The sequence below is a fragment of the Protopterus annectens genome, chromosome 6.part1, assembly GCF_019279795.1.
Source record: "Protopterus annectens isolate FY-2018-M chromosome 6.part1, PAN1.0, whole genome shotgun sequence".
Lineage (NCBI taxonomy): Eukaryota > Metazoa > Chordata > Ceratodontiformes > Protopteridae > Protopterus > Protopterus annectens.
In genome coordinates, this window is record NC_056738.1 from 382,457,193 (window position 1) to 382,481,647 (window position 24,455).

At 37.7% G+C, this 24,455-nt stretch overlaps 1 protein-coding gene across 1 annotated transcript in view; it reads right to left on the reverse strand.

Annotated features, from left to right (window-relative positions):
• LOC122805336 (solute carrier family 22 member 6-B-like) overlaps positions 1–24,455 on the reverse strand; it is a 489,073-nt gene that overhangs the window by 111,229 nt on the left and 353,389 nt on the right. Inside the window, exon 5 of the mRNA XM_044075423.1 lies at positions 15,214–15,337. Within this exon, the coding sequence (XP_043931358.1) occupies positions 15,214–15,337 (124 nt within the window). The remainder of the gene's footprint in view (positions 1–15,213; positions 15,338–24,455) is intronic.

The window sequence follows — 24,455 nt, forward strand, 5'->3', positions numbered from 1 at the left end:
AAAGCTGCAAAGGAAGAAAAAAATCAATACAACAACTGACTGGTTTTGGGTAGGGCTTAGAGAAATAAAAAAAAATTATTCAACAAGGACAAGCTCTGTTTAAGCCCTCTCAGACAGACACCAGGAAGTTTAGCATTGAAGGTTGGTATTAAATGTTAAGGTAGAACTACGATGCGTTTAATGAGGTGGAAGGAGGAACAATTACAAAAGTATTTAAGAGGTAAGTAACATCAGAATGAAAGGGCAGACTAACTCTGAGGTTAGAAGAAGTGTGGCTGAGAAAATGGGATAACATGAAACATTGGAGGTTAATTATAAGCAAAGAGAATAGTGGAAGGTCTTACTAAACAATGCCAATAATTTATGGTAAAACATAAAAAAACAGCAGTTTGCAGAAAAATGGGTAGATGTGGTAGAGATTAGGGATGTGGGGCATATGGCCAAAGAGTAAGAGAGACAAGGATATGATCACACCTGGCTTTAGAAGTTGCATGAGAGGTGTTTACATTTAGGAATTAAGAGTTATGGTATATGTAAAAGAAAATACTGATTGAAATATAACAGAAACTAAAGCAGAAGGAAAGCAAAAGGAAGGCGATAAAGAATATAATGATTCCTCAAGTACTGGTTAAAGGACATAACCTTTATCAAAACATAAATCATATATTAATAAACACTGGTATGATAGATTCAAATTCTACCATATCCCCAGCTCTGGGATAAACCTTGACTGCATGCCAAGCAGAGTAGAACCCTCGGCACCTGTAGGGTAAACCTATATAATTCAGTGGGCAGACACCATTTTTCCCCACTCCTTTCTAGTTCTACCCTCCTCAAGGCTGGATAGTACTTTTACATGGATTATTGGCTAGGCTTGTAATGGTCTATATACTGTGTAGTACTTACCTATGAATCTACAGCAGTGTAATAATGTCAGCTGCTTGATAAGTCTAGATGAAAATAGATGAAAAAGCTGCTCCATTTGGTGTCATCTTAAATGCTACTTCAAATAATAATGAGATAATCAATCAAAGGATTAGGAAGCATCGGAGCAAGAAAAGAGCAGCAACAATGAGAGACTTCAATGTGCTGGATACAGGGAAATCACATCATCAAAGCTAAGAAAATGGATCAGCAGAGATTCACACAGGGACTGGAGGAAGAAAATACAAAATAAAGGCTCTTAATTGTAGTGTTATATAAAGAAGTAGAAGCGCAGAAGATGAAAAATGGCAAACTTCGTTTTCAAATAGTTAACCTGTGTTCATATGGTTTACAGTGGCAATAGCCATCAATAATAACACTGAATCAATGGAAAGGTTTGAAACTACAATGTCTGGTCTATGAAAAGTTAGTAGAACAGTAGTGTCACACTTCAGAGATTGCTACCTGAAGACAGGAATAAGTGAGTTTTGAGGAACACTCACCTGGGAGGCAATCTAAAAATTGGCCAAAGAAATAGTTAGACAATGTGTTTCAAAACTGAGTCAAATACAGTACTTAAGATAAGGAAGGAACCTATGACAAACTGAAAATAAAATGAGTGTTAGGGGCCATTAAATAGTGGCATAGAGCAAGGCAGCCAGAAAACACAAATGGCAGCATTCCCACTGTCTTAACTACACCCTTCAATCCTTTGCTCATTTCTTTAATTAAACACAGACCCAACAATTTAAATAATCTTCTTATCATTTCTAATACGTCTTTCATTCATATCTTATTTTTTTACCAGATGTGGATTAGCAGATCTGCCAGTTTGAGGGCATTAAATCAACTGCATAAGAAATCAAAAGATAAGTGGATGGCCATAAGGTATTTGCAAATGACCCTTTAAGAACAGGTTCATAGGTTGGTCCATCCAAGGGGCATTATACTCTATAATCTTGGCATTAAGCTTGAGCCCACTCCACTTGTCACTTGTCTGGAGCTGGATTTGGAGTCAGATACTTTTACAGTCTGGGTTCTGTCAGTAAGCCAGTTGGCAACCCATCGAGTGACATAGGGATTTATGCCCAGCTTAGTAAGTTTATCTATGATTCCAGAGTGGGGGATGGTGTTGAAGGTCTTGGCGAGGTCCAGATAGGCTGTGTGGACAGCCTTACCCTCGTCCACAGCTCTGGAGACCGATTCGAAGAAGTCAATCAGATTCAGGAGACCCTTCACAAACCCAAACTGGGTGGGGTCCAGTGTCTGGAGGTTGCCAATGTCTTTGTTTATAAGTTCCATGATAATGCGTTCCATGCCCTTGCAGATCAGGCTTGTCAGACTGATGGGACGGTAGTTCCCGGGATCCAAGGCACATCCTCCCTTGTGGAGCGGGATAAATGTAGTTGTGCGCCACTTAGTGGGCACGAAGTCTTAGGTGAGGCTATGATTAAACATGACACTTAGGTGGGGGTGCCAGTTCATTTTGTAATTCAAATTTTGCCCTTTTGCCCTTTTTCTCAGCTCATCAGTACAACAAAAAGATTGTTTGGCTGTACTTTGGAAACACAGAGCTTAATGCTAAGCTTGATGTCCATAACCATTAAGGTGCCTGAAAAATATCTCAAATAACATCCAAAGAAAAGGTAAGAAAGTCACACAGGCTTGTCATTCAGCAAAAACTCCAAGAAAGACACAAATAAGCTAGAATCTGCAGTGTGTAATACCCAATCATCCTGTAATGTCCCAGATAATATACATACCAAAAATTTATCTCTTGTTACACAGACAAATCATTTTATAAATGTTCCAAGAAGGACCCAACTAAGCTAGAGTTTTCACTGTGTAATATCTTAAACCTCCTACAGTAGAGGTTCAATACGTGGTGGAGGTGGTTTAAGTTATTACACAATGAAGGCTCTAGCTTAATTGGGCTTTTGTCCATCATTCCTCCAATTAAATTTTCCTTATTCCTTACCCATTTTGCTGAAAAGGGGGATATTTATTCCCTCCTTCCTTTCACATAGTGTTGGTGGCTAAAAATTGTGTCATAGCTCTTTGTCTATTTTCCTCATACATTTCTCCTTCTTTTTCCAAATATACTGTATCATTATTTCTCTATAATATTTCTATACTTGTAATACACGCTTATATTTATCCTGTCTTCCCATTCTTTCTTATTTTTCTGCATGTACATACACCTTCTTATATTTTTCTTTAAATACCAACAATCAGTCAATCACCTAACTCTCACTGTCATATGGTCCTCCTACAACTGATCTATCTCTATCTTAAGCAACTCACTATTAACAACATCTCCCATCACCTTTGTTATTACTTTTACTTCCTTTATAAAACACTTATTCTCTACCACCTTTACCCAAATCGCTAAATGGTCAGAAAGACATGTAACTATAACTCCCACATCAAGCTGTTCCAATTCTTTTGAATAAATTTCAGTTTTCATATTACCTCTAAAATATGTATATTTTATTTCTTAGCCTACACATAATTGTCCCATTTTCAACAAATCTGTTATCACTCAAAAGGCCGTTCCTTTTCTTCCTCTAATATCACAATCCAAATCTCTCCTCATTACCACAAACTCATTTACCACAACATATGGCAACAGCTTTTCAAACAGCTCTTCCTTTTGCTTAGCCATGTTATATTCATAAATACCTACTTCTCTATATATTATTCTCCTTATTTAAAAATCTAGCAAATTAGCTCTTCCGGTATACCCACACTCAGATAAAACATTGTTATATTCTCTTCTTTTCTTTTTAAGACAGCTATCCCAGAGACTGTCTCGATCCCAAAACTCTAGATGGTCTCCCCCACAACTTTTCTATCTGCATCATTTCATTCTGTCCTATAGAACAACTATCTAAGAAAATAACATCTTGCTCTTGCTTTTTGCATCACTCTTAACACAGAAACCTCTTATATCACTTTTATGTTATTTACATTAATTGCCAAATATTCACAATTATCTTTTTTATCTTTATATGGGAATTGTTTTAGTTTTTCTTTATCTTCACTCTTTCATCAATAGAATTTTTCTTATACATTACCTTTTCTTTTTTCTCATATCTTTTTTCAATCCCCTGCTACTAGAATCTCAAATTTATTTTCATCAATTTCATTTTCTTTCAATTCAGTTTAAAAGCCTCATTAGGCAACATCTCAAGCAAAGTTGTCAGTGCCATGATCGCTCCCCAGGCTAGTGAAAGAGGATGAGGTACACATACTAAACCTACAGTATTTGATAATAGTTTTCACTCTTACTCACAAACACTGGCTAATCTACAATGTATGTACTGTACCTGTGTACTATGTATGTATTCTACCTATGTTCCAAATTTCAGCTGTACACCACAAATCTATTAATTACCTTTATTTTTAAATTAATATTTTCTTGTTTGTTCTCTCCACTGTAACTGTTGAAGTGCTGCATACCACCGTAAAAACATGTCTATTGTAATTTGTGTGTATACTGATCATGTCTAAATATTTAAATGTATCTGTACTTTTTCTATGTGGAGCTTTTCTCCCCAGGCCTCTGCTGAAAAAGGGCCTTTTTGGCTCAGTCAGACACCCCTGGTTAACAAATGTAAAAGAAACTAAAATAAATAAAATAAATGAATAATTCTATTTGTATATTTTCTATTCCTTCTTGTTACATCCCACTCTTCCCCAGCATTACTGTCTTCTATCCCTCCCGTAGTCACCTCTACTCTGGTATCAGACTTTCTTTTTTCCTTTCCTTTTTTATTTCTCCTCAGTATCATTTCAGACTTCACAATCAACCAAACATATCCAGTTTTTACACATCCTACATTCTGTTTAAAATATTGTATCATATGACCCCTTTCCCCACATTGCTGACACCTCCTTTTTACACATTATCTATCCATCTACAAACCTTTTTCCCCATTTTGCACATGGGTTTGAGGTGTCACTTCAACAGTGACAATCATCTATCACCACACACAAAAAAAATTTGGTTGACTCCAATATTTTAATACAGTCTGCAACCTGAAATAAGCACAATATTAGGTAAATGCAATATTTTTAATCAAACATTTTTGAAATTATTTCAAATTTCCATTCCCCATTCCAAGTATTCCTGTCATCTTTTGGTGTTTAAACACTTTTAACTTCTTTGCATATTCCTGCAAAACAATTTCAACATCTTGTCACACATTATTAGCTCTAAACTGTATAAAAACATTTTATACTTTTGCAGCCTTTGCCCTGCAAAATAAACTCATTCCAGTGATATTTATCATTCTTTATATATATATATATATATATATATATATATATATATATATATATATATATATATATATATATATATATATATGGGTCTGCTTCATTTGACCTAAATTTTGTTTGACTGACACCCATTTGACCAACACCCAATTGACCTAAATTTAATTTGACTTAAAACTCATTTGACTGACTCTCATTTTACCAACATAGACTTGTTGTGGGTTTTCCTTCACCTGTGACTTGTTTGTGATAAAAATAATTACTGTAACTTAAAATGCTAATTGTTAGAATTCCGATAGTCATGTAGAAAGTAGTGTTGTAGTGTTCCTAAATATGGGTTTTTCCATTTACATTTTTATGGGAAGCATCTAAAGTAATTTGGCAAATGTTTTGTGCATTCCCAGCAGTAGTTGTAGCATGTGAGTAGTGTAAGACAAGTTAAAGGTATATGCCCTTTTCTCCATTGTAGTGCGATCCTGGAGTTAGCATATATAATTGGGGGGCACAGCCCCCAACATTGGGGGGTGTAGGGGGCATAGTCGTCCCAACTAGTTTGGTTGTACATTGTCCCTTTTCTGTTACGAGGGTTAGTAAGTAGCTTTTAAGTTCTGGAAAGGGTTAGTTATTAGTGTTCTAAGTCTGATTGTCTATGGTTTAAGATATATGTTAAAATTCAGCATTGTAAGCTGTCGGTGAAATGGGAAATTAATTCTGCATGAATGGAAAGATGTTTCATAGCTTTTCCCTCCCACATTTAAACTCAATCTGTTTCCCAAATGTAACTCTTTCAAACCACTCCAAGTCTAAAATTCATAGTCAGAATTACAAGCAACTACATATTAGTAAAAGGAAAAACATGTCAATAAGTAAAGCACCATATTAGATCATGTACTTTAAATGTAGTTGTGGCATTTTACCTTTTACTTTTAGAACTATGTTTAATCACTATAAGCAGTTAAAAAATATATTGTAACATACTTGTTACTTTTGTATAGAAGAAATATTAAAATTTATATTATGACAACAGGAATATGTAAGCTCATATTTGCTTTAAAGAAATTACCCTTTTTAAAATTATTGTATAGAAGAACTCAATACATGGCAATGAAAATCTCTATATTCAGTGCACTACATCTGTGAAGTCTTTGAATATTTTGTGTTGGGATTTGTGGTTAGTTCAGTTTATTTTTAAATCAGTCCATGCGGCTTTGTCTGAATATCTCTCAAGGTGGGACAGGACAAGTCCATCTCTTCTGTCATGGGTATCATATTGTTAATCTTTACAAAAGGAAGTTCCTTCTTCAATAGAATTAAATATTCTGATTCCAGTAGATAAGATTATTCTTATTCTTGCATGAAAAATTATCTGAGATTTGATTCTATTTTTCTTAAGCAGCTTCACTAATGGTCAGTGGTTTTTCCTGCATTCCATGTTTTTTGTTGAATAATCACTGGCAAACCTTATGCAGTGCGGACCAAAGTTCAAAAGGTTTTTTTCCCACTCTGCTTTAACATGTTCCTTATGTATAACTGATAATTTTGCCATTATAGATCTTGGGGGGAGATGAAGCATTTGGTATAGGTTTACATATTGCACTATGTGCCCGTTCTATACCATATGACAATCCTTCTTGTAGATTTACCAGTCCAGTTATCCAAGTAGTTAAAAAAGCAGTTATGTCTTCTCCTGTTTTTTATTTATTTATTTTTTGGGTAAACCAAATATTCTTATGCTACCTCTCCTTTCTCTGTTTTTAAGGTCACCTAATGTATTTAGTAACCAAGTGTTCTGTTTTAGCAGCTATTCAGTTTGTATTTCTTCTTCCTTTAATCTTCCTTCTACATCATTTAAAGTATTTTCCATATTGGTAATTTTAGCTTGATGTTGCTGTATCACTTCTTTGAGAATGTTTATTTAAGACTGTTTTCTCTCATGTTCTCTAGATTTCCCTAAAACCTATATATTTTCAATTGCAATTCCTGAAGTGTGAATGTTATCTGTTTGTCCTTTTAATGAGGAATCATAATGGGAATGGTCGGAAGCATACCTTTCAACCTGGAAATATCAAAAAAATGGACAAGGCCCATGAAAAATAGGTACAAATCTGTACGCTGATTAACATCTAATTTGCGTGCATAATTATGTAACCCCACCCACTCCAATGGAATTGTGGGATACCAACTTTCAAACACAAACCGAAGAACAGACAACCAAAATATGGCACCAGAGTTCCCCTGCAGCCATTCCAATGTCCCATTACCTGGATATTTTGTCCCATTTACCATAAACATTAATGTGTGCATACTGCTTTACTTCTACAATGATTATTTTGATTTTATTCTTATGATTATTTTGATTTTATTTTTACATTTTATATATTGTAAAAGGGACTGCGGTGGTGGTGCTGCGGTAGCGTTGTCACCTCACAGTTAGACATTGCCCGTTCGATTCTCAGTTAGAGCGTCTTCTGTGTGGCGACATGCGTGAATGGGCGTTCCTTTGTTGAAGGTTGTGCATTAGGCCCGGCAAGCCAGTACGTAAAAATCTACTGCCAATCATTAGCGGACCGGAGTTCCGCTGTGGCGACCCCTAACCGGGAAAAGCCGAAAAGACACAAAAAAATATATATATTGTAAAAGGGACTGATTACCAGAATAAAAGGATTGCATTCATACAAAAACAGAGTGGGAAAGGATATTTCTGAAGAGATAGGAGCCAAGGGAATGAATGGATAAACTAAAAGAATGGAAAGCAAAGGAAAGAGAATATGGGTAAATGCAACAATGAAAGTGGGTGACTGCATTAATAGAAAGAAGCAGCAAGAAAAGACAGAAGAATAAAAAAATAACTGCAGAAGACCGAAGTATGAAAGGAATGGCACAGAGAATGGCAGTGTGTACTGTGTAGACATATAATAGATATTCAGTGCTTTAGCAAAGGCAAGGTAAACACTTATTACTAAGCAGCAACTAAAGTACATTTATACAAACAACTTAACACCAGATGTGTGTTGAGTATGAGTGTGTCTATATTCCTCATTGTAACAAAACACTTCTCCAATCCATAGCCATTTAGTATTGTTTCCTACTTACCAGCTCAACTGAAACTGCACCTGAATTGCTTATTTTGTGAAAAACTTTGCTGGTTGTCATTTGCTGCTATAATGGGGCACATAATACAATAATGCCCTCCCAACCCAGGTTGTGAGTCAGTCTGTTTATGCACTTCTGCCCACTTACTGCCCTACTCATTTCCTTTTTCATGCAGCCAGTATGTATTTTAAGTATACCTTTAGCATGTCTGTTTTGTATTTAAAAATACTGATGCCATTTGTAGTTACAGGTCTATACCTATACCGGAGAATCAGATTATTGGTGTGAGTAACCATGGCAGCATGCTGAACATTCACTATGCAACCTCCTTCTCCCAATAAGCAACAGTACTTGTGATACATGACACAAAAATCAGTAGTGTAAGTACAAAAAGATAAAATCAGTGCAACCGGTGTGTTAAAATCCAAACGAGAAGCCCATAATCCCAAGAAAAGCTAACAGTATCATTATGTCTAAATAGCAGACAGCTATCGTATTTTGAATGATTTAACCAACATTTATTGCATGTAAACTATGTTCAAGTATACCAAATATGTATCTCACTAGGTAAAACCATCCAAATAATACAGTTCCATAAAGTGATTATTAACTATGACAAACAAGAAAACAAGATAGAAAAATCCAATAATAAACTAAGACAAAATTATGTTTCAGATATAGAACACTTTATGGCCAGCTTCACTAACACTATCTTTCCTTGAGCCATAATCAGTTTGCCACAATTATTATTTGATATTCGCTGTATTGCTTTTCATACTTTTTGTAGCTATCAGTAGCTGGATGCATTAATAAAGGTATCAAGTCTCAACTTTAGGTTAAAATCCTAAGCAGCAAGTTAGAACAAATCGCTGTAACAACCTACGTGGAACATAGCTGTTCGGTGTTACCGACCAAAAGATTTATTTGACTGTTTACAAACAGTGTTCTTCAAATCTGGTTAGTTCGACTGATCCATTTATTATTAATACTCCAGGCCATTTTCTGAAAATGTGCAAATCATAATAACGCCTCTTCCTCTTCTCTAACTAGCTAATCAGCCAACAGATAGATATATTCTCTAGTGTTCTTTCCAAAGCCACTGAACTTTTTTAACCGATTAAAAGTCAACACACACACACACACACACACACACACACACACACACACACGCACGCATGCACGCACGCACACACGCACGCACTCACACACAAACACTTCCTTCAATATGTTAAGCATAGCAAATACACTTTCGCAAAAACGTTACGTTAAGCAAGTGAAAATGCTATACCTGCACTCTATTAAGCTGATAACTCCGTGAAGATAACTCTGCTGTGCATCAGTACTAAATCCAGCAGAAAACAGCCCAGCACTCAAACACACAGCTGCAGTGAAGGTGGGATCATTTCTGCAAAAACGTTAAGCAGATAGCTAACTGAAATTAGAGACAGCATTGTTTCCTTCAATATGTTAACTTATTAAGCTGTCTATTAAGCAGATAGCAAATACGTTAAGGAGTTCACACCTAGTGAAAATGCTATACCTGCACTCCATTAAGCAGATAACTTGTTTCCCATGCTCTTCACCATCAAAATATCTAAACGTTCACCAGCAGAAAACAGCTCAGCAGCAGCACTCATTTCCATGCTCGCAGATCCATTCACATACACACACTATTTCCTTCAATATGTTAAGCAGATAGCAAATACACCTAGTGAAGCCCTATAAGCAGATAGCCAATTCAAATTGCAAACACAGCTGCAGTGATGGAATCGTTTCCGCACATACTAAGCAAAAACGTTAAGCAGATAGCAGCTAGCTCAAATTAGTGACGGGATAATTTCCTTCAATATGTTAACTTGTTAAGCAGATGCAGAATGCAGATAGCAAATACCTTAAGGAGTTCCTTAAGCAGTTAACTTACACCTAGTGAAAATGCTGTATATACCTGTGCTCTATTAAGCAGCTAACTCATTTCCTTCCCAGCAAACTGAATCAGCTCTGTGCAGATAACTCTGCTGTGCAGCAGTACTAAATCCAGTAGAAAACATAATTTCCATGCTCTTCACCATCAGAATACCTAAAAGTTCGCCAGCAGAAACCAGCAGCACTCGTTTCCATGCTCGCAGATCCATTCAAAGCAGCAGCTGGAAATGCATGCACGTGAGCCCTTGAGCTCAATTCCGACAGGCTTATGGAGCTGACGGCATCGCACACATGATGACATCAGCACAAAAGCGAGAAAAGAAAAAAAAAATTAAAAAAACAGCTGCATAATGCTGGAAAAAATGGAGGGGTGCCACTCGGGAATCATGGCACCCCATTAGTTGGACCCCAAAACTCGGGGAACAAACAAATAATTTGGTACGGTTGGGAGGTATGGTCGGAAGTGCTCATTTCTTCTATCTGCCTGTAGGTCTCTGAGGTATTTTGACAAAAAAAGGAATAATTTCACTAAATTCAACAATAACATGTTATATGCATTTAGGAGATTTTTGCTGCGGTGGTGCAGCGGTTAGCATTGTCGCCTCACAGCAAGAGGTTCTCTGGTTCGATCCTCAGCTGGGGTGCCTTCGGTGCGGAGTCTGCATTTCCTCCCTGTGGTCACATGGGTTTCCTCCGGGTGCTCTGGTTTCCTCCCATATCCCAAAAACAAGCTGTAGATGGATTGGACGCTGTAAATTGGCCCTAGGCATGAGTGTGTGCGTGCATGTGTGTGTGCCTTCTGTGGAAGGTTGGGTGCCGGGCTGGCAACTTGACACTGTAAAACTCCACTGCCAATCATGAGCGGACAGGTGATCTGCTGTGGCGACCCCTAACCAGGAAAAGCCGAAAGAAGAATAAGAAGTCTGGCAAGAAATTTTTCTTTTATGATTAAGTTTTCCCGAAAAAAATAAAATTACTGCAGAGCTCTGAAAGAGGGATGTTTTAGCCATCCAGGCTCCACCCCATATATAATCAATTTCAGTCCTAAAAATGTTCATTTTATATGTCCATTCTCTATTATTTCCTACTTTTAAATCTCCAGATTTTATTTCCCTTAATTTCTTAATATTCTATTTTATTTTCCCTTTTCTTTCCCCAGGTTATGTTAAAATCTCCTGCCATCACAACTGACATATTTACAAACACAACTTTTTTTATTTGTTCAAACAACTGTTTTCTCTCTGTCATATTAATATATACATACATTCCTATTAATATTGTATATCCTTGTCTCATTCTCATATCACATATCACTACCCTTCCTGGTACTATTATTGTTACATCCAAAATGTTTATTTCTTCATTTTTTATAATACATCCTATTCCATGTCTCATTTACAACTGACTAAACTATTTGGACTCCCCAATTGTCTGTACTCTTTTCTTTTTTTCATGTTTGTTTTATCTAGTTATATCTAGTATCTAGCAAGCAAAAAACATCAGTGTTTTATTTTTTACACAATTCCGCCACCACCAAGCCTCTTATATTTCTCATGTTATTCACATGCAATGCTAACATTCTTATATCATCCCTTTCCTTTTTTTGTGTGTTTTACTTCCAGACCCTACTTTTTTCCTTCTCCTACATCCCCACTAATTGATATTTCATTATCATGTTCATGTTCTTCTCCTGTCTCCATTTCTCTCTCCTCTTCACTTTCTAAAATTATAAATCTGCTCTCATCCTGTATATGGATAACCTCACTTTGAACTCCTTCTTCTCTGACTACCTCTTCATTGTTTTACCTTTCTTCAGTATTCCCTTCTTCATTACTACCGTCTCTTTCAACTTCTTCTGCAATAATATCGTCTACTGTTTGTCTTATGTCTGGGCATTCCTCTTCATCTACTCTTTCCTTTTCTAATGTGGGACAGTCAAACCACAAGTGTCCAAATTCTTTATGTTTTCTACAAAAAAGCATGCAGTTTTTTTTCTGCATGCCCCCTCTATCTGCATTGACCACACCTTTGTTTGTTACAGCCTTGTAATAAATAATTTTCATCCCCCACAGAAATAACACACTCTGTATTGGCCTCAGTACCTAACAAATCCTCTCTTACCATTCACAGCTACTGCATTTGAAGTATGGTAAATGTTGCAGTACTTAACATCCATTGTTAACCTTACTTCTTAACTCCCAGTCCATACATTTCTTTCATCGCATGTATTTTTAACTTCAAGTACTTTATTACATAACGAAGGGGGGAAAAACAGTTTTCACTCATGCTCATCCATTTTGAAGTCAGAAATTGCACATTTATTTATGTTTTCACTGTAAGACCTGAGCGCTGAAAGAAATGGTCCTTCCATGGTGCTATTGCATTTCTTTTTTCTGTCTCAGGCATACATTTGTCCAGCATATTAAAACATTCAAATGTCACTTCAGAAAATTTTTGACCTCCCAAATGAATTAATGTTCTTATGTCTTTAATGTTAAATCATAGTAACAAGAACTTTACCTAATGTCACACCTGTTCACACAGCTATCATTTTTACTTTTTCTCTTATTACTGGTGATTCTCTGTTACTTTTGAGAAACTGCAACTGTCTCGTCTCCTCTCAGTTCCTTCTTCCATTCTTCCTTGTCTTGCTGCATATGCATAACTTCTTTCTTGAAGCAAAAAACCCTGTTGCAGAGCTAAACTCTGAAAATTGTCTACTCCACTAGATGAGAATATCTCCATTGTTTCCCCTTCACCAGCTGTTGTGTGTGTTTTCAAACCTTTAGTTTCTTCCTCCTGCAATACTCTCTCTCCAGCATATCACCCCACCTCAGTTCTTCTGTTTCCCTTAGCTCTGCCATGTTCATTGAATTTATCAGCACTTGTATCTCCAGTCCTCCATGTTCCAACTTTGTAACATTTATTTTATCTCCTTGTCTTTCTTTAAGTTTTTGCCTGTTTCTCTCACTACAGCTCTGCTCCATTCTCCTAAGATTTCCTGAAATGCAGTAGCAGCCTTCCAGTGCCACCTAGCAGATCCAGAGGTGCTCTACTTCCTCTCATTCAAAGAGTAAAGGAAGTTCCTCAGTACACTGGCCACATTTCCACTGGTCAGTATGAATACCACCTCAGATCTCCCCAGTAAAGAGGCCTTTGGTCAGGTGGGACTATCCTGATCAACAAAGTATAAATAAAAAACAGATAAAGAATATCTAACCTCCTGAATGGGGGTAAAACAAAACAAAGGATATGTCCAATACAGATACAAAGCCAAGATATCCTGTCAAACTAATTTATCCTCGTTGGTTATTCTCTTAAATTGGAGTCACTCATTGATAAGTCTGAGGACATGATTTGCCATCACTTTGATAAGGCCTTTGACTCAATACCACGCAGAAGACTATTGAGGAAGCTTAACAGAATAAAAGTGAGGGATAACAGGCACATTAGTGGAGACCTTATTAAAGGCTGAGTGCCGAGTGGTAATGAGGATACAAATGTATGAAAAGACAGAGAAGCATTGGTTTATGAGCTACTGATGTTAGTTCTGAGACTATCCCTGTTTATTATGTAAGGGTCTCAGACTACATTGGGTACAGAAAACTGCATAAACCTTTTTGCAAATTATACAGGATGATATAGAAATGCTGGGAGTAGGGAACCATGAAAGACAGCAGTGAAGCAACAGAAGTTGTTTGAGAAGATGAGCTGCTTGGTCAGAAAGGCTGCAGTTCAGGTTCAGCTTTGACAAAATCTGAGAATATGTGGGAAAACAGAATATGGAGTGTGACTATAAGCCAGGAGGGGCCAGAATCTGGGGTTTGGAGCACACACACACACACACACACACACACACACACACACACACACACACACACACACACACACACACACACACACACACACACACACTTAGGAGTGATGCCGACAAGGACATAACCCAGCAAGTACAAGACAAGGCAGTGAGACATAAACCCGGTAATAGGGTGTATGATTGTTTAGCAGTAGGCATACACTAAAGAGTAAAAGACACTATTATATTTGAAACTTATGAGACCCATATGGAGTAGTTCCCACTTCTGGAAATATTTCAGAGAGAGGGACACCTACATGACGGGAACAGTTCACTGGAGAGTAACAAGGAAAGTAATAATGCTAGATGTGTTAGCGTACAATGACTGTACTTTCATGACAGTAGGATGGAGGTGCTTTAGATCTATGAAATATGGCAGAAAGCTCACTCCAGGGAAAGATTTTTCAAAAAAGTTGAAAAGAGGAGCATAACCCCTTATTCTGACATGTAGGAGACACATGATTTGGAACCACTGAACGGTCACTGCAAACTGCAAGGGGGTTGAATTAGAAAAGATAGATATGTTAGGTGTGAGGGACATGACCAACAGCTAAGGACAAAATTATTTAATTTCAATATGAAGCAGTACTTCTTTTTTGAAAAAATAGTCAAGTTGAAGGAACTGACAGATTATGAAGAGGACTCAGACAAAACAAATACTTGTTTACACATGACACAAACTTGGAAGAAGGAGGAATGGGATAGCTTTTGGGAGTTATTTATAATACTCAAGCAGATAGGATGAAAACGACAGCCTAATGGCACATACAGGCATGTATGTTTTATTGCTCCAGCCTTAAAGCTTATCATTTTTAGGTTATAATTTATCCAGATAAAATGACTATAGACTGCACTGGAATGTTGCCCTCCCCAAAGTAAAAATCAGCTACTCACAGAATTTAAGAATGTAGTCTGATTTTAATCCAATAATACAAGGAAAGTCTACTTTGAAAATAGCTTTGGATATAACACCACATATTCGCTTTGCTGTTCTAAATATATTGTATTGGAAATGCAAAACTAACCACAAAACAATTTCAAACAATTTGCAAAAATCCTAATTCTTTGGTATTAGAAATAACACAATCAAGGAATCTTTAAAAAATATCACATTCATGCAATGGAAATAAACTAGCCTCTGGAGTGAACTTTTCTGCTACTTCTGGCCTTCCATTCAGTTTTGCGACTTTTTTCAAATGCTTCGCAGCCTCTTCAGATTTGTTGTTTAAAACCAGCCAACGAGCAGATTCAGGCGTAAACCTATTAGGAGGAACAAAGGGACATGCAATCACAGATCAGTGAAAAGACAAGCATCATCATTCATTATTAAAGACAATCATACGCACAATGAAGAACATTGTTGTAGTCAGAAATCTCATATTAATGCACCAAGCACCCACAGCGATGCCCATTGCCAAATACACAAAACTACGATGGTTACATGGCATATAGCTTTAAAGATGATTCATTTCCTAAATTTATTTATTTTATTTTACAATTTGTTAACTGGGCAACTGAACTGTTCTATTGACCCTTTTAAGCCATTAGCTGGGATACAAAAGTACAATGTTGAAGCTGAGCATTAAAAATAGATACGTAATTTAAAACAAACTACACAAGCAATGTACAAAGTATAGCCGCTTAAAATAAAGATTTTTACCATTATTAATAACAGAGTACTCATTTCTGACTACCAGTACTGCTCTGTACCACACAGAGTGCTGAAGCACTTCACACCTGACTGCAAATGCAGTATGGGCATTCAGAAACTGAAGAGGAACATGAGGAAGTGATATATGAATAAAATGTAAGGTAGCCGACTAGAGTGATTGGAATGTGAGGTTCCAGATGGTCACCAGAAGAAAGAAGGAAAACCTGGGTGAGAAGGGAATGGATATTTTTGGAACTAATAAATTTCTGTAGAAGGAAACTGTCATGGGACAAGGGATGATGGATGATTATATCTTGGGCTAAGTGTTAAGAGATAGAGAGATGAGATTTTCATTAATTTACTTTTTTATATAAGACGCACCAATGAATGATGCCCATATGTCTATATAGAACCAGGTAATAACTACACTAGAGTTTTAGATTTTATATCTTTAACAAAATTAATAAAAAGTAAAGACAATGCATGTATTATTAGGAGCAGTGACACTTGGATTTGGTCGGTTAAGCATGTCCACATTCCCTAATATAGCATGTTAAATGAGAGCTGGGGTATCCCTGCTTTTCTGTGTGAAACTGAGATACTTTGATGATAGACATAAGGGCTTGCATTTGTTCCATCATGTGTCAGTTGTAATTAGGAATATTAACAGTATTTTACATATTAGCATTAATGTGTTGACAAAGTTATATCCTGTGTTAAAGGGAATGTTGTCAGCTGCAAGTTGACATTAGGTTGCTATGGGTTTACAATGAAGCTGTCAGCATGACATATAACATGACAGTATACTCTAAGAGTTACTGTAGACTCTAAAGTTATAGAAAATATAACACATTTAGTATCTGCATTAAGGGAGTGCAGCAATGAATGTGAAAACAGTCTTATAAATATGGCCCCATACAAGCACGCAGTTGTAGTGAAAATAAATAAGGACGTGCATGCATACATTGATAGATAAGTAAGTAAGCAAATAAATACATAAACAGATAATCAAACAATAGTAAAATAAATGGCTAACATACAGATAGCCAAAGACATAAAAGTTTGTTCAAATAGTTATTAAAATACGCATCAGCTTCATATATGCATTAATATAAGAAAAAAACAAGGCTATCATATGTCAGTGATGTTAGCTGAAGAATTAACAGCCTTTCAGCTGAAGAAATGAAAATATGACACTGAAAAAAAAACTTGAGTTTTGTTATATAACTTTTCAAATATCAGTAACTCTTGAAAAGTTATTCATACTCTCAGCTTCACTGCGAGCTGTAGTGCATGTTAACTAGTAGCAAATGGTTTGCTTTCTAATGTAAAACACATTTTAAAATAAAAAATAAATATGCAAATACTCAATATTCATAAACACTACTGAACACATTCATCAGTATTTGCAAACTCACACATTCCAGTCACCCATTTTGGATACCATTTTATTCAGACCACATTGAATATGTAAATGATCACATTCCCAATTATCTCAGATGAATCCTTAAATGTCATATTATGTGAAATTATAAATATATGTTATATCTTACATTATGCTGCACACAGAGATGTCAGCATCTTCCCAAGTACCTCTCTTACCTCCACCAAGCAGCCTTTTCCACCTCATTCTCAGCTTTCTCATACCAGCTATCAATCTGCCTAATACCTCTACCTTATCTTCTTCCCCTGCCCTATACAGCTGCTGCAGCTTCTCTTCTTCTTGCTCTTTCCATTTCAAAGACCCTTGACGTTCTCCTCATGTCACTTTTCCAATTATCACCTTCTGATTTCTGTCATATCTCCTCCAAACCACTTAAATAAAATAAACATTCTCTTTCTATCTCTTCCTGGGATTTGTTCCTCTTCTCATCACCATCTAGATACTTCTCATTTGTTGCAGTGCCTTCTGTTTCCAGCCTTCAGGTAATAATACTTAACCAAAGTGAAATTTACTGTCTTGCCCCAAAGCTTCGCTGTACTACATTTTCTCTCAATTTCCCTCATCAGTGCACCACCCAATGCTTGCTGCTGCTTATTTCTTTATTAGCATAGACTTCTTTTTTCTGTTAAAGTGCTCTTGACTCTCTGCATTCCCCATACTGCCCTTTTCCTTCATATTATCAACCCTTTTGTCATGAAATTCAGGAAGCACTATTCCTCCATACCTATTGCTAACAATCATTTTAAGCTTCTCTATTCTGCTGCTTCTCCTTCTCTAAATATCTCACACCTGTCTTGCAACATCCCTATACATTTAATATTTATTAGAGATGGTGATATGGTGAATTCTACCACCTGCCACCACTTTATATGTGACAGACATGGGCTAAATTCTCATTATGTGCCAGCAACTTGGTATGTGACAGAAAAATGTATATTGCTTGTACCAAATAATATGCAAGGAGCAACACACACAGACACACACACACACACAGACACACACACACACAGACACACACACAGACACACACACAGACACACACACACACAGACACACACACAATATGCAGAAGATTTTAATGCTACCTTTCCAGTATCAACAACTCTTGTCCTGTACTTATGGTCATGCTTCCACCAGCTAGGTCACTCTAGCACATCTACACACCTACAGCATGATTACTGTTTATTTTTAAAATAAGCCAACTGTTAAATATTGGAATAGTGATGATACTTTAAACTGCAGTTCATCAAAACATGAAAGCCAGCTGTTGAGGTTACACCAGTTGTATATATAGGTTCATAGGTCCCCAGGGCATTTACAAGCCTAGCCAGAGTGTGTTTGGCTATTGCCACCCATTGAATTGAGTTTACTGTGCCCTTTTTTAGGTTAGTTTACTGTGCCTCTGTCTAGTAGTGACACAGAAGTAATCCCCGGGGTAAACCTATGATCTCCCATCCATTCGTCAAGATTCCTCTTGAAAAGAGACAGTGAGGGGCTCTGCCTAACATGGACCAGGATTCTATTCCAGAGCGAAGGGAGCCTCTGGGTTATGAATCTGTCCCTCCAGCATGTCCTATTTATTTCTGTGCTAAGGTTCAAGTCCCTCGAGCATGTAGCTCTAAGGGATTTGGATTTTCTGAGGTGGAGCATGTCCATTAAGTCCTGGTTTGACATGGCTTTATACGTCAGGCATAGATCGCCTCTAAGTAGGCGGTATGCTACTGAGTAGAGCTGGAGTTTCTTTAACCGAGCAGCATATGGCATCTGTTTGAGTCCTTTTATCCTCTTTGTGAGGTACTTTTGGGGTCTTTCTAGTTTCTGCAGGTGTCAGGTAAGATACATCACAAATGGGGCATTGTATTCTATTATGGGCCTTATGAGGGATGAATAAAGGGGCAGTATGACCTCCCTTGATCTAGATGTGAATCCTTTCATGATAAGGTGGTCTATATAGAAGGTTTTTCTAACTACTTTGGCAATGTGGATGTCAAAGGAGAGATTACTATCTATTTGGGTCCCCAGGTCCCTAATTACTTCTTCCGTACTTAATGGATTACCACCTATGTGGTAATTTGTTTTGCCAAAGGGTATAACTATACACTTTTTGGCGTTAAGCTTTAGGCCATGGCTCTGGCACCAGTTATCCGTCTCTGTGAGACCCTTTTGGAGGATACTTGTGTCAGCTGGGGAGTCAATTATGGCACCCAATTTGCAGTCATCTGCGAACTTGGTCAGTCACAGTCCACCCGTGTTAGCCTGGACTTCAGAAAAATATATACCGAACAAGAGAGGTCCCAGGACTGAGCCTTGTGGGATGCCACTTGTAACTGGTTTTGAGTCTGACATGGCTCCAGCAATTCTAACCATGTGGGTTCTGTCCTTGAGCCAGTTTGCAAACCATCTTATGACATAGGGGGTTTATATTTAAGCTGGAGAGCTTATCTATGATGCCCGAGTGGGGTATTGTGTCAAAGGCTTTTGCGAGGTCCAGGTAGGCTATGTGGAATACCTTCCCTTCATCGATGGCCTTGGTGACTGATTCAAAGAAGTCGACCAGGTTCAAGAGGCAGGATCAGCCCTTAACAAAGCTGAATTGGGTAGGATCCAGTGTCTGTAGGTCCCCAATGTCTTTGTTTATGAGTTCCATGATGATCCTTTCCATAGCTTTGCAGACCAGGCTAGTCAGGCTTATGGGGCGCTAGTTTCCAGGGTCCATAGAGGCACCACCTTTGTGGAGTGGGACCACTGTCGCTGTACACCATTCTTTGGGTACATAACCCGTGGTAAGGCTGAGATTGAACAGCAGCTTTACATGAGGGTTTAGTTCTTCTTGGAGTTCATGTAGGACGCAACCCCGGACACCGTCAGGTCCCATTGAAGCTGTGTTTTTTGCTTTGGAGAGGGGGGCTTTCACCTGAGCATCTGAGATGTTAGGGAGGCTGCACTCTGCTGGGATAGTTATTTGCTCTTTTTGCACTGAATCTGTCTGCCAGGATGTTGGCAATATCTGTGGGTTCAGTGTATTTTTTGTCATTTTGGATCAACTCTGAGCATATCTGGGAGTTTCCACCCAGGTTCCTAACATAACTAAAGAAAGCCTTGTGATTTTCTTTAGAGTCCTGTGCAATTTTTTTCTCGAAGCTGGCCTTGGTGGATTTTATGAGGGGTCGTAGTTTTATGCTAGTACTGATCAGAGATGCCTTCCCTTTTAGGGATTTTGCTCTATCATGTAGTAGCTTCCTCCTTCTGTTGTACAGCTTATTTATGGCTGGGGTCCACCAGGTTGGAAGCCTGCCTTTGGACGATTGGGTCTTGGTTTTGTTTGGGATAGCATGATCCATGCATTCCTGGAGGTGTCCATAGAATGCATTTACAAAGGATTCTGCAGTTTGGGCCGTAGTTTCCACTGGTCCGGGGGCCTTGAAGGATTCACCTCTGTTTTGAGAAGTGTGAAGCTCGCTTTTGTGAAGTTTTTTACTGTGGTTTTCTGGGTTGGGGGTGGGGTCAGGATGTGGATATCCAGTGAGATTAATTTATGGTCAGATCTTACCAATGAAGGGTATACCTCTGGTATGGAGCATAGAGTACCCATGTTGGTGATGACCAGATCCAGTATGTTTTCCCCTCTTGTGGGAGTGGTGACTAGTTGTTCCATAGCATTTGTGTTTATGAATTCTAGGAACCTTTGGACTAGGGTGTTGGGGCTTGAGTAGTGCTCCCAGTCTATGTTTGGGTAGTTGAAGTCACCCAATATAATGGTGTTTGGAGAGATCTTCATATTCTCCAGTGATCTCAGGAAAGTCTAGTGGGATTCCTGTTTTTGAGAGGGTGGTCTGTAACATGCTACAAACTGAAAGGCAGTTTTACCTACTGTTAGTTGCACATGAATGGTCTCTGATTCCTCATGCAATGCCACTAACCTGGAGGTGTGGATTTCTTTGATGAATATGGATACTCCCCCTCCTTTTATGGTTTGGTCCGAGTTTTGGGGCCGAAAAGCATGATATGTGGTATAACCTGGTAGTGCCGGGGTGCTCTCTGGAGCCTTGAACCAGGTTTCTGTCACTGCACAGATATCGATGCTCTCCATACTGAGGAGGGCTTCGAGTGAGTGCATCTTGAGGTTTAGACTTCTGGCGTTGAGCAGCATTACCCTTAGTTTCTTATTCATTGTGTTGTCTATGGAGGTGGGTTTGTCTTTTGAGCCTTGCCTAAAAAAGGCACTATGGGGATGGCAAGAGCCTTTGCCAATATCCGAAAGCCCAGGGGTGACAGGTGCAAGCCATCCCTTGCGAAGCAACGCTGCTTATCGAGCATGTCTTCCCAGGCTGACAGACACTGGATCCCCTTTGAACGACACCAAAATTTTAGCCAATTGTTAAAATTGATCATTTTGTCTTTATACTGCGGCATCATTCTGGGTGAGGGTAAGATGCTGCTCAAGGTCAGGGTCATACCAGCCTGGGCTACAAGATCAGAGAGCTTGTCTATGTCTCTTTTCATGTAGTCCAGGGAGGTACGTCTCAGGTCATTCACACCAGCATGGACAATGACTGAGTCATATTTGTACTTGCTTTGGAGTGACCTGAGTGCTTGTGTTATGTGGCGGATCCTAGCGCCTGACAGGCAGCTCACTGTGATCTTCTCTTTGTTCAGTCTGGTGAGCGGGACGTCAGTGTGTCTGACTATAGAGTCACCTATTACAAGTGTATCAGGTGTGTTATTTAGCCTTAAGGGCTGTGACTGTTTGACACACTGACTTTGTGAGCTATGTGTTGCATGTGTTTTGTTTTGGGGTAGCATTTGCTTGGATGTCTGCTTTGGAGGTCTCTGCTGCTTAGGCAGATTTTTATTTAGAGCCTCTGAGTATGTTTTTGTGTGTTTATGTGTTTGGTTTGCTGTTGTGGTAGGACTATGTGAGACTGGATTTGTGGTGTGTGAGGTTACCTTCTCCAACTGTCTGGTTGCACCAGTTCTGAGTTGAGAGAGCTCAGCCTCCAGTTTGGCTATATGGTTGCATCTCTCACTTATATTTGAACTTGTTGGAAGGAGGAGAGGGTTGTCTGTGTACATGAGGCAGTTGTAACATTGCCTCAAGATTCCCAGATTCACCAGGTGGACTGGAGAGGAAGCCATCAACTGACCTTTGGAAATGCTAGAATAGTATAGGGAACTTCTTTATCACTGAATCAGAAGGACCAATAGGGGACAAGATGCTAGAAGGGAGTACAGGGGGATGTAGTGCTTTTAGTTTACTAGTGCTAACTTGTAAAGTTGCTTATATGAGCAAGTGCAGGGCCTTAGATTGAGAATAGGGTGTTTAGTTTGAGAGATAGAGCAGTTCTAAGGGAAAAAGTGAAGAGTAGACTTTATGGAGCCGGGAATGGTTTGCACCCAATTAAGCAGCGCTGCCCGATGCTGCGCTATGCCCACAATCACACTAAAGCGGGTTTTTATACAGGGGACTAGAAAGAGCTAGAAATTAGCCCAAAACGTCCAATAAACTACCAGATTCTGTGTTGAGATTACTCCTCCAGGGACAGATAGGCTGCTCAAAGCTCCCCACTCCCACTGGTGAACAAAGAAGCTTCCTTCTATCCATGTAAGTAAATGGGCAACACAGGAACTATACTAAAGTCCAGAATATAGCAATGCCTGTATTAAGGACTAATCTAGATAGGGATACATATATATATATATATATATATATATATATATATATATACACACACACAAACACACACACACATATACACACACACACACACACACACACACACACACACACACACACATACACACACACACAAATACCTTTAAGATAAAAAATAAACCATAAGGCATCAGCTGCAAGGATTTAAAACTAATTCATAAATCTCTCTACTTATAATAAAATTAAGCAATGCTATTTGTAAAATTAACTATACAGCACCTATAAACTTGATAAATCAATCATATTTTTAATATTTCCCATAGCATACACGAAGACATGTCTGGACTCTTTCAATGTGTCTAAAATAAAATTAATGGAAGAAAATGGCTTAGTTTTTTGGCACCAGTTTTTCTTCAATAATAATATCCACGAACCATGTTCTCTTATGGCCAGGTATAACATAAAGCACAACAACTGGTTGACCATACAGATATTTAGAGAATGCATAGTTAATGAATTCAAAATATGTCACATCACCAACACAACACCTTTACCTAAAATACTTTCTTTTCTTTGTAAAATAAACACTTTGCACATTAATAATATTCTATCAATGTCAAGTATATATAAATCTTTAAGAACCAATATGCAAATCCCAGAGGACTCCTTATGGAATTTCACAGAGAAAATAAACACATCCATTTTTTCAGATAGTGATAAAGAATTAGTACTTAAATCAATTAGTAGCACAACATCATCCCCTTCTTGGAAAATCTTCACTTTGAAATACATTCATAGGAGCTTTATTACCCCACATAAGATGAACTTGATATAAAAAAATAATCTTAATAAATGTTGGAGATGTGAGAATATACTTTGTGCAGATTGGGTTCACATGTTTCTTACATGTATCCATTCTGGATAGAGTTCAGAAATTTCATAAAAGCATCGTGGTTGAACAAATGTGAAGTATCTGACTCATTATTACTGTTTAATGCACCGATACCAACACATATCCCCAAAATACAGGTGCACCTTCTTTGGTCCTTGCTTGCAATTGCAAGAAAAATCATTATGTCAAATTGGAAGTGTAAAAAAATCCTGTCATTTACAGATTTTTTTACTATTAGCTAAACTTGTATGTAGTAGGGTGTTGCAAACTATTTCAGAAAGAACTACTAAGATAACACATAAGAAATTAACTTGGTTGAAGCTTGAAAAACTACTAGATAAAATTTAATCTTAACAATGACATTATATCTGTTATAGACATTGTAAATAGTTATTGTTCCATGTTATGATGCTTTTAAGACATATATTTTGCATATTTATATATCATATTTCTTGTATTATTTTACCTCATGAAAATCAATAAGAAATGTTTAAAAAAAAAGATTCTCAAGCTTAGTAGCATTTCTCACTGTTTCCATTCTATGTGAATGAAAGTGTGATCTGACAATAAAGATTATGTAATTACAAGTAAAAAAAAATAAATAAATGTATTTAGACAGACAAATAGCATACAAAACAATATCACCCTATCTGGACATGCCACTGCCAGTAGCTAAAATATGGCTGATTTTCTATATGTCTCTAACATGTAAGTCTAAACAGCAGCTACAAAATGTTA